Genomic DNA, 12,298 nt, shown 5'->3' with positions numbered 1-12,298 from the left:
TTTAATTAATAGTCACTCCATCAAATCATGAAATGTTATCAATGTTTTAAATATTTCTTCTCATCCAGCAGCATCCTGCATCTACCCTGTCAACCCTGTTCATTTCAGCCACCATAACGTGATCATATCCCCACATTATCCACAGAGTATAAGCCAGGCTTACACAAGCAGCCCACAGAGTTGATTCCTTTGAGCTCCATTGTCACTGCAACAACTACAAAGTTTGTGGGGAATGGTGTGGAAGCAAAGTCCACCTTGTTTCCAGACTACGGCAACGTTCCATCCTGTCAACCGCTCGTAAAGTGGACACTTTTACAAGTCAGGATGGGAGCTGTGAACTGTTTGCAGGCAGCTAAAGATGCCCACAGCGCTGTAACTCCAGCCAGCCGCACCATTATGTTAGAACTTCTGCAATTTACTCCCTCATCACATTGAACAACTTGGTATCAAATTAATCCACGTCTGGCTATTTACCACCTTTGAAGATTCTAAACAATTAATGTGTTAAGGTTCCAGATCCAGGGATAGTTTCTTCCCAGCTGTCATCAGGTAACTGAACCATCCTATCAACAACTACGGAGTGGTCCTGACCTCCCACCGACCTCATTGGGGACCCTCAGACTATCTTGAATCGGACTTTACCTTGCACTAAACGTTATTCCCTTTATCTTGTATCTGCACACTGTGGATGGCTCAATTGGATGGATACTATGAGTTTCAAAGTAAAAGAAGTACTGACACTTTTGAAAAATATAAAAGTGGATAAGTCTCCAGGTCCTGACAGGATATTCCCTAGGACATTGAGGGAAGTTAGTGTAGAAATAGCCGGGGCTATGACAGAAATATTTCAAATGTCATTAGAAACGGGAATAGTCCCCGAGGATTGGCGTACTGCGCATGTTGTTCCATTGTTTAAAAAGGGTTCTAAGAGTAAACCTAGCAATTATAGGCCTGTTAGTTTGACTTCAGTGGTGGGCAAATTAATGGAAAAGATACTTAAAGATAATATATATAAGCATCTGGATAAACAGGGTCTGATTAGGAACAGTCAACATGGATTTGTGCCTGGAAGGTCATGTTTGACTAATCTTCTTGAATTTTTTGAAGAGGTTACTAGGGAAATTGACGAGGGTAAAGCAGTGGATGTTGTCTATATGGACTTTAGTAAGGCCTTTGACAAGGTTCCTCATGGAAGTTTGGTTAAGAAGGTTAAACTGTTGGGTATAAATGCAGGAATAGCAAGATGGATTTAGCAGTGGCTGAATGGGAGAAGCCAGAGGGTAATGGTGGATGGCTGTTTGTCGGGTTGGAGGCAGGTGACTAGTGGGGTGCCTCAGGGATCTGTGTTGGGTCCTTTGTTGTTTGTCATGTACATCAATGATCTGGATGAAGGGGTGGTAAATTGGATTAGTAAGTATGCAGATGATACCAAGATAGGGGGTGTTGTGGATAATGAAGAGGATTTCCAAAGTCTACAGAGTGATTTAGGCCATTTGGAAAAATGGGCTGAAAGATGGCAGATGGAGTTTAATGCTGATAAATGTGAGGTGTTACACCTTGGCAGGACAAATCAAAATAGGACGTACATGATAAATGGTAGGGAATTGAAGAATACAGTTGAACAGAGGGATCTGGGAATAACCGTGCATAGTTCCTTGAAGGTGGAATCTCATATAGATAGGGTGGTAAAGAAAGCTTTTGGTATGCTAGCCTTTATAAATCAGAGCATTGAGTATAGAAGCTGGGATGTAATGTTAAAATTGTACAAGGCATTGGTGAGACCAAATCTGGAGTATGGTGTACAATTTTGGTCGCCCAATTATAGGAAGGATGTCAACAAAATAGAGAGAGTACAGAGGAGATTTACTAGAATGTTGCCTGGGTTTCAACAACTAAGTTACAGAGATAGGTTGAATAAGTTAGGTCTTTATTCTCTGGAGCGCAGAAGGTTAAGGGGGGACTTGATAGAGGTCTTTAAAATGATGAGAGGGATAGACAGAGTTGATGTGATCAAGCTTTTCCCTTTGAGAATAGGGAAGGTTCAAACAAGAGGACATGATTTCAGAATTAAGGGACAGAAGTTTAGGGGTAACATGAGGGGGAACTTCTTTACTCAGAGAGTGGTAGCGGTGTGGAATGAGCTTCCAGTGGAAGTGGTGGCGGCAGGTTCGTTGGTATCATTTAAGAATAAATTGGATAGGCATATGGATGAGAAGGGAATGGAGGGTTATGGTATGAGTGCAGGCAGGTGGGACTAAGGGAAAAAAAATTGTTCGGCGCGGACTTGTAGGGCCGAGATGGCCTGTTTCCGTGCTGTAATTGTTATATGGTTATATGGTTAATTGTGATCATGTACAGACTGGATAGCACACAATAAAAGGTTTTTCACTGTAACTCAGTATACGTGACAATAAACTACCGATCAACTAAAGAAAGCACACCACAACACAAATGCCCACCCCTACAGGGAGATGCAACACGACTGTACAACTTTCCACCACAGCCCCATGTTTAGTTTCAGCAGGCTTCTATAAGTGGCCACAATGGGATGGATGTCCTCATTGATTTGTGCTGGGAAAAACCACAACTCGGGTCTGATTAAACATGCATATCTTTGACCTCACTACTGACCATGCTGGCCGGTCAAAGAAGCCATTGTGGTTTTGCATAAATTTAGTATTGCCATGCGCATTTTTCACATTTTGTACTTTAAATGCTGGATTTATAATCCAAGGAGGAAACAAATGAATTCCCATGGAAGCAGATCAGCACACGTGACTCACGCTATTACTTTCACACAAGCAGGGTGTGGGTATGTTGGGAACCTGGCAGCTCAAAGCCTCACTTCCATCAGGGAAAGTACTTCACTGACAAGGGAAAGAGAAATACAGCTGCATTGCAACGTGATTTTTCAAGTCCTGGCCTTCAATACTCAGGGAATATCAATGGTTTATAGCAAGGATTTGGATGAGAATGTTGAAGGTATAGAAGACAGCTAAGTCTGCAGATGGCACTAAAGTGGGTGGTGTCGTAGACAGTTGTCAACAATGACAGCAAGATCTTCATCAGCTGAGCTGAGGAATGATGAATGGAGTTTCATGCAGATAAGTGTGAGGTGTTTCAAAGTCAAACCAGGGCAGGCCCTTGACAGTGGACGGCAGGGTCCTGGTGAGTGTTGTAGAGCAGAAAGAACGAGGAGTGCAGGTACATAGTTTCTTCACACATAGATAGGGTGTTCCAAAGGGCTTTAGATACGTTGGCCATCATCAATCAGGGTATTGTACAGAAGTTGGGCTGGTACGTTACAGGGAATCCAGACACTTGGAGTATGATCTTCAATAGGAATGATGTTGTTAAGATAGGAGTGCAGAGAGCATTTAAGAGGATGTTGCCATAACGAGGGCCTGAGCTGTATAGGGGGAGGTTGGGCAGGCTAGGGGTTTATTCCTTAGAGTGCAAGAGGCAAAGAGGTCATCTTATGTAGTGTAGAAAATCATAAGAGGAAAAGATAGGGTGAACGGACAGAGTATTTTACCCAGAGAAGGGGAATCACGAACCAGAGGACATAGGTTGAAGGTGAAAGGAGAAAGATTTAATAGCAAACTGAGGGACACTTTTTTCATGCAGAGGCTGGTGAGCATATGGGACCAGAGGAGGTAGTTGAGACAGATACAATAACATTTAAAAGGCATTTGGACAGGTACATGGATAGGAAAGGTTCGGAGGGATATGGGCAAAAGGGACAAGCTGAGATGGGGCATCTTGAGTTTATTACCTATAGTTTATTCAATATTACCTGAGTAATTGTAATTTAGTATATTATTGATTACCATCTGTATATCGTTTAATTTATTGGCTTGTGACGCTGCAGCAAGTAAGAATGTCATTGCCCCATTGTCGATACATATGACAATTATACTCTACATTTGTCTATTTCAAGTAAATACTCAGCAGGTCAGCTCCCTTCTGACAAAGGGTCTTCAACCTGAAATGGTCCCTCTATTTCTAAGCAGCCTGACCGGTATCTCTTGCATTTTCTGATTTTATTAAATTTATAAAGACATTTGTTTGCATGCAAGGTTTAGAGGGATATACAGGGCAAACCTGGGGAAAATGGGCCTACCTTAGATTAGTTAGTTTAGTTTATTGTCATGTGTACCCAGGTACAGTGAACAGCTGTTGTTGCGTGCTATCCAGTCAATGGAAAGACAATACAAGATTACAATCAAGGCACCTTGGTTGATATACATGTGTTGGTTCTGTAAGGCCTTGACTATTCCAAGGCACATCTGACTGCCCCCTCTCATTTCACGCTCCCTGGACCTGCAACCCTTATTCCAGTTCACCCATGACCTTTGTGCTTGGCGATGTAGCTGGGCCTCAGATGAGACACACTTTAATGTTCACAATATAGCTCTCAGATTCCTCCCTGACTCATTCTCCCCTATCCAAAACCACCTTGAGGCTTACGATTCACCGAGGTATCTAGGCTAAAGGAAAGACACAGCAACATTTGCAGAAGGCTAATCCTGTTCGGGTGTTTCTCCTCATCTGAAGCACCATGCAAACCCTGCTGTTCATTTCCTCTACAAAATTTAGTGTAGAATACAAAGAGTTTTAGGAAAGCAAAAGCAGGATTTAAAGAGGTATTTTAACGGGGTTTCAAAGACTAATACAGCAATTGCTGCTTACCTGATGCAGACACACTTTGTAGACTTTCCCTCCCGTCACGTCACAAGGAGGCTGATCCTTTGAAGCTGATCCATCCAATATGTCGGCATACAAAGCGAACAGCATGGAACACAGCTGCTCCTGACAGGGACATGAAAGCATACCGTCAACTGTGTGGTTGCTTGGCCACTGGGACAACAACATTCTCAACATTTTTAGCAAGCCGCCAAATAACATCTGCTTTTCTGCCTTGGTTCTTAGAGTTACAGAACAGTTACATCATAGATGGAGGCCGTTCAGCCCTCTGAGTCTATACTGGTACTCTGCAAGAGTAATTCAGTCAGTCCATTTCCAAATCCTCACTCCCACATGTCCGTCGCCATCATCCACCTCTCCACTAACGCTGCTGGATCCTCTCCGGATGCTTCTGTGGCCCCAGCCCCGAGCTCCATCGACACTTAGCGCGCAGGCCCCCCGCCTCGGTTGAGGGCTCCAACCTCGGCTACTCTGCATCTCACCGGGAGGTGTGAGCCGCTGTGGCCCACCAGGAGCCTAGGTCCCTGGTTATGGAACACCCATTATCCTCAACACTTCCTCTGGGCCTAAAGCAATTTCATCCTTGCTCTATCCCACTTCTATTCTACAACCTTCAGTTTCAGGATCACACTCTAGTTTAGTTTATTACTGACCCGTGTACCAATGTACAGTGAAAAGCATTTTGTCGCGCGCTACCCAGTCAGACACATGATCACAATCAAGCCATCCACAGTGTACAGATAAATAAATATTTAAAGGAGTGGAGATTGTAATGTATGATAGCAGATCTACTTCTGGGACCAGCACACAAAGTCGCCTGGCTTCTGTGCCATCTTGGAGCGACTCTGGCTGATCAGAGGACGGTTCAGTTGCCTGATAACACTGGGAACAAATTGTCCCTGAATCTGGAGGTGTGCGTGCTCAAACTCATTGCCCTGCCATTGACGTCATTGCCCTGTTGGCCTTCTGCTCAAAGCCAGTATCGGCAGCGATGCTGCCTGATGTCACTCTGTGGCCCGTCATGGTATTCAGTCATGGCCACAGTATACGGGTGTCCCAGTGATCCCGCTGCGACTCAGGTTTCTCCTTGTATTGTCTCTTGGCATTCCCGCTGGCTCGGTGAAGATATTAGCTGCAAGATCTACAACTCGATAATCTCAGGAATATTCAATAATCAAATCTGAACTGCTTAAGCTAACATAATGTAATTTTTTATTTTCACCTTAGGGGTGGCACTGTGGTGCAGCGGTAGAGTTGCTGCCTCACAGCGCCTGAGACCCGGGTTCCATCCCGACTACGGTGCTGTCTGTATAGTTTGTCTGTTCTCACCTTGCCCACATGGTTTTTCTCCAAAAACTTTGCTTGTTTCCCACATTCCAAAGATGTACAGGTTTGCAGGTTAATTGGCATGGTATATGTGTAGAAGAATTGTCCCTAGTGTGTGCTGGGTAGTGTTAATGTGTTGGGATGGCTGGTTGGTGCAGACTCGGTGGGCCAAAGGGCTTGTTTCCACACTGTCTCTAAACCAAACCTGCAACTCTTTGGCTTCATTTACTATCAGGATTTACACACACAATCTCAAAGTTTCCCACATTCACTTTCGTTATGAACCTGTCCTAAATTGAACCCTTTTTTACACAAGTGCAGTCCAGAACCAGGGGGTCACAGTTTAAGAATAAGGGGTCGGCCATTTAGGACTGAGATGAGGAGAAACTTTTTCACCCAGAGAGTTGTGAATCTGGAATTCTCTGGAGGCCAATTCACTGGATATTTTCAAGAGAGTTAGCTCTTAGGGCTAACGGAATCAAGGGATACATGGAGAAGGCAGGAACGGGGGGGGGGGGGGGTACTGATTCTGGATGATCATATTGAATGTCGGTGCTGGCTCAAAGGGCCGAATGGCCCACTCCGGCACCTATGTTTCTATTATTAGACACTTCCTGCTTCTGCGGTGTTTTCTATGTGGCTCAACAGATCAAACACTTTCAACCACATATCTAAATGTTCACCCAACTTGGCATGGGTGCGAATCAGGACAACAGAGGTGCTGATTTAAAAACATTTAAAGCACGTTGTCGACAAAAGTAAGCAACCCCAAACTCCTTGTTTCCATCGAGGCACTGCCAACCTGCCACATCAACTAGTGAATGTGGAAATGCCGGGAGCTGGTTACAAGAATGTCCCCAGAGTTGTGAAGAAATCGTGGATCGCTGGGCATTTCCTAAATTTCTATGGATTCTGGAATGATTCCTGAAAATCAGACGGTTGCAAATCTGACTCCATTCATGCAAGGACAGGCAGGGAGAGAGACAACAGGAATCTAGTGACCTGAAGCTAGTAGTTGGGTCAATGGTGGGATTTGTAATGAAGGAAGGCGGAGGGGGGGGGGGGGGGTCACAGCCCACGATAACAATGATTGAGCAAAGTCAACATGGATTCATGGCAGGAAAACCGTGCTCGACTATTCAAGGATATTGAAGGTCGTGAAGGATAGGTGGGGCTGGGGGACATGTGGATGCGTAGGAAAGAACTGCAGATGCTGGTTTAAGCCAAAGGTAGACACAAAATGCTGGAGTAACTGTGCGGGGCAGGCAGAGGCTCCCCAGAGATGCTGCCTGTCCCGCTGAGTTACTCCAGCATTCTGTATCTATCTTTGATTGTGGATGTGGTGTGTATGGGTTTGCAGAAGGTTCTCAGTAAGTTTCTATCAATGGTTCGGATCAATGAGGTGGTAAATAATTCAGCTTTAGATGAAATATTTGGATGAAAGGATCAAATGCATCGTTTCCAATTTTGTTGATGACATGATGACATTAGTGGGGATGTGAAACGAGACATACAGTTTGTAAACAGGCCCAACAGGTCCATGCTGACTAAGATGCCCGTCTACGCTAGTCCTATTTGTACAAGTTTGACCTTCTCTCCTTCTAAAGCTTTCCTATCCATGTATAGTAATGAGGTGCAAACAGGCTTCAAGTGGATAGAGACTGGCCACTGAAGTTTGCAAGTCACCACCTGGTAGATATAGTGAATATAATGGGGGAAAATACACTGTGTTTAACCTCAGTAGAAAAAAAAGCAGAAATATTGAGTTTAGAAGAATGCAATGTGATTTAATTGAAAAGAATAACATTTTTACAAGGCAAGGCAACATCTGTGCAAATAGAGACAGAGTGAATGATGCAGGGCAAAGACCTCTCATCCGTTGAAAGCTCTCTGACCTCCACTGCCTGACCTGACAATTTCAAATTACCACCATCTGTAATTCCTTTATTTTCAAAATCCTTAAGAGACGTTGATAGGTTAGAGATGTATACAATGTTTACTCAGGCTAAGAATAAGAGGTAGGACAATTGAAGAGAAATGTCTTCACTCACAGGCTGGTGAGACTTTGTGAATTATCCACAGATTGCTGTGGATCTCAGTCACTGAATGAAAACTATCTGGATATTGGAGGAATCAACAGATATAGAGATAGGGCAGGAAATTGGCATTGAAGTAACACAGCCATGATATTATTGAATGGTGGAGCAGGCTCAAGTGGCTGAATGGCCTATTTCTGCTGTGAATGTTCTCGTGTGTTCCTATCCTCAAAGATGGACAGTTATAGATGGAGTATTGGCCACATACTCAGTCAGAAATGGTGACTGCACCATCTATCTCAGCTTCCTGACAAAACTCAAGACTTCAGGCAATATCATTCATATCAAATGACATCCAGAAATGGTTGCAAGTACTACATGCAAAAGGGCTGTCGGACTAGACAGCATCTCAGATGTAATATTGAAAACTTGCTTCTGAAGGTTCCACCAGGTAAGCATTGGCGTCTAGCCACTAGATTGCCCGGGTATCTTCTGTCTACAAAGGCAGATGAAGTCCATTCTTGCTAATTACTGGAGACAGCACATGCTGGAACCTTCAGCACAACACTAAGTTCTGGAGGAACTCTGTAGATCTGGAAGCCTCTGTGAAGGGAACGAACAAACAACAGTTTGGGTCGGGACCCGTCTTCAGACGTTGGCATCTAATTACGGAGCATTCACACTGCGCACAATCAGGAGGAAAATGCCAGAAGCTTCCCACATCACTGCCACGTGGCAACCCTCGCCACCAAGATGTAGACCGATGGCCAGCTTGATCCGATCGTGGATCACCCCAAGGGGTGAGATGGAGATACGAGGCTAGAGGGACAGCCTATCACTTCAGCATTCAACAAGACAGCATTTGAACAAGTGCTGCATCAAGAAATCCTGGGGGAATTGAGGTACGTGGATATCAGGAGGAAAGCATTTCCATGGCTGGAGCTGCACCTCACATAAAGGAAGGTGATTGTTGGAGGTCCATCATCCCATCCCCAGGACATCACTGCAGGAGTCCTTGATATTCAATTCTATTTACAGTTATTCTACAAATGAAGCAGTCCATGAGGTGACACCGCAAGAGCTATTCACGAGCTAATGAGTGGCAAGAAATATGTACGCCACAAAACTCCAGGCAGAGTCAAACAACCATCCCTTGACATTCAATGGTGTTCCCATCGCACAGGGCCAGGTGTGGCTGAATCACCTACAGGACCACAAAGGGGGGGGGTAGCTGCTGAGCCAGCCCCCCTGCTCACAGGACCCATGTGACAATAAACGCACCATTCAACCATCACTAAGTCGCCCATTGCTGAAATCTAACGGGCTGGGGTTGGAATCATGAATGATCAGTTATCACACTAATCGGTGACTAAAGGACTGCATATATTGAGCAGACGTCATCTTCTGACACTCCAAAAGCCTTGCACCATCCACACAGCACTAGTCAAAGAGATGGAAGGCATGGGCACAGCTCCAGAAATACCTTGAGCAAATAACCCAGTGCTGGAGGAACTCGATGGGTCAGGCAGCATCTGTGTCTGACCTTCTGATTTCCTCCGGCACTTGTTTTTTTGCTCATGGTTCCAGCGTCTGCAGTATATTTGTCTCCAAGAATGCGTGGCCTAACGCCATCCATGAAAACCCTGATAGAATGGTTGCCCATCTCCTGGTTGCACACCTCCAGCACACAATGTCTGTAGTGTACACCAGCAGCAGAATGTAGCATACACTATGTACTAAGTCCAGTGTACACCATCTAGAAACATAGAAAGTGCAGGAGTAGGCCATTTGGCCCATCAAGCCAGCACTGCCATTCAATATGACCATGGTTGATCATCCAGAATCAGTACCCCATTCCTGCTTTCTCCCCATATCCCTTGATTCCGTTAGCCCGAAGAGCTACATCCAACTCTTTCTCGAAAACATCCAGTAAATTGGCCTCCACTGCCTACTGTGGCAGAGAATTCCACAGATTCACAACTCTCCGGGTGAAAATGTTTTTCCTCATCTCAGTCCTAAATGACTTACCCCTTATTCTTAAACTGTGACCCCTGGTTCTGGACTCCTCCAACATGGGGAATATTTTCCCTGCAAATCTACTAAGTGTGGTGTACATCAACAGCATTTAGTATACACCATCCACAAAATGCATTGAAGCTACTCTGACAGTGCCCCCCCCAAAGTGCAAACACTGAGGCCATGGGCCATGGATTGCTGGTTCCCAACCAACTCATGCTTCTCCGGTTCTTATTTTGAATGAAGTGTCTCAGCCATGGGTTAACAGGATTATTTGTGGTCTTAAAAATTCAAAAGCCGAAGATGCTTTTGGTATGGATATAATGTTTCTTAAAGCTCATAAGCAGTCACTCATTGCTCCAATTACGAGCATCATCAACAAGTCCATAAACGAATGTGTATTCCCAAATTCTTGGAAATCTGCAGTAATAACTCCAATTTTAAAATCAGGAGACCCCACTATAATTAGTAATCATAGACCAATAAGCATTCTCCCGGCAATTTCCAAGATAGCTGAAAAATGGGTTGCAGGACAGATAATTAAACATTTAAACAATAGTCCATATACCCTAAACCCAATGCAGTTTGGCTTCAGAAAATATCACTCCACTGAGACGGCACTTTGCTTCCTTTTGGAAAATATGAAGTCCAAAATTGATGCAGGTGGTGTTATAGGAGTTGTTTTTCTTGATTTACGAAAAGCCTTTGATACTGTGAACCAAATTGTCCTATTTTATGACCAAATTGTCCTATTTTAACCTCTCTTCGAGCACGATAACCATATAACCATATAACAATTACAGCACGGAAACAGGCCATCTCGACCCTTCTAGTCCGTGCCGAACACATATTCTCCCCTAGTCCCCTAGTCCCACGATGAAATGGATTGAGTCATATATGGTACAGAGAAAACAATGTGTTAGAGTGCACAACAGTAAATCTGCAACTTCTAAAAACCCTCTTGGTGTACCTCAAGGTTCAATCTTGGGACCGCTATTATTCAGTCTGTACATTAATGATCTACCAAGTAGCTGTACATCAAATGTAACTTGCCAGATGTATGCTGACGATGCAGTTGTGTATGTACATGCCAAAATCAAACATCAAGCTGCACAAGACCTATCAGCTGCTATGATTAATGTGTCAAACTGGTTGCAGTTTTCTGATCTACATCTTAATGTGTCAAAGACTGTCTGTATGTTTTTCTCCAAAAAGGCAAGTACTGATGGAGATCCTGATGTGTTTGTACATGGAACAAAACTTAAAATTGTACATGAGTTTAAATATTTAGGAATCGTGATCGATTCACAGCTCTGCTTCAAACAACAGGTGAAAAGAACAGTAAATTTAATAAAATTTAATTTGTCCAACTTTAGATATATTAGAAATAATTTAACTATTGATTCAGCCAAACTATATTTTAATGCAATGATTGTGCCATACATGACCTACTGTATAACAACTTGGTCACTGGCATGTAAGTCCACACTAAAGCCTGTTGAAATTGCTTATAAACAAGCCCTAAAAACTCCTGACAAAAAGCCCAGAATGTACCATCACTGTAGCATCCTGAAGAAATTTGATCTGCTGAGCTGGGAAAACGTAATCAAATATTCTGACTCGATTTTGGTTTACAAAATCTTCCGTGGACTAGCCCCACCTCCGTTAAAGGACTTCATAAAGAAAAACACAAATAGGTCGACAAGAGCAGCCTCCAGGGGTGATTGTATAGTCCCGTTTAGGAAAAATGTCTTTGGGCAGTCAGTACTTTCATATCGAGCGTCGCAGACCTGGAACGCGATACCATGCGTCATACGGGATCTGCCAACCCTTACCTCATTTACCAAACATCTAAAAACATGCTTACTGCAAAATCAAAACTGCAATCATAATCTACCTTAAAATTATCCTATGGTACTCTTTTATTGCTACTTTTTTACTTTATTGTTTGTTTTGTTTTGGTTTTGTCTTTTGTTTTGTCTTTTCTCTTATTGATTGATTGTGTTGTGATGTGTTTTCCTTGTTTACCAGAGGGACTAAAGATGGAAATTAGCTACTGGCTACAATCTTGCGTATTACATGTAAATGTTTATTAATATGCACTGTCCCCTAAATAAATAAATTACAAATTACAAATGCACCGTTAATTGCTTTCTACACCCAGTAGCAACTTCAACAGACACTCTGGAAATGGTTGATGAAGTCAGTTTGCT

At 43.5% G+C, this 12,298-nt stretch overlaps 1 protein-coding gene across 2 annotated transcripts in view; it reads right to left on the bottom strand.

Moving 5' to 3' along the window:
• The window catches only part of hmgxb3 (HMG-box containing 3), a 68,536-nt gene that overhangs the window by 5,206 nt on the left and 51,032 nt on the right, over positions 1–12,298 (bottom strand). The window contains exon 18 of one of the 2 annotated variants that reach the window (XM_033029197.1): positions 4,693–4,812. In XM_033029197.1, the coding sequence (XP_032885088.1) occupies positions 4,693–4,812 (120 nt within the window). Of the gene's footprint in view, positions 1–4,692; positions 4,813–7,799; positions 8,673–12,298 lie in introns of those variants that run through there. The other variant, XM_033029198.1, reaches the window with a different exon arrangement.

This window comes from Amblyraja radiata, chromosome 11 (assembly GCF_010909765.2).
Source record: "Amblyraja radiata isolate CabotCenter1 chromosome 11, sAmbRad1.1.pri, whole genome shotgun sequence".
NCBI classification, from domain to species: domain Eukaryota; kingdom Metazoa; phylum Chordata; class Chondrichthyes; order Rajiformes; family Rajidae; genus Amblyraja; species Amblyraja radiata.
This window is presented reverse-complemented; position numbering and strand designations above follow the sequence as displayed.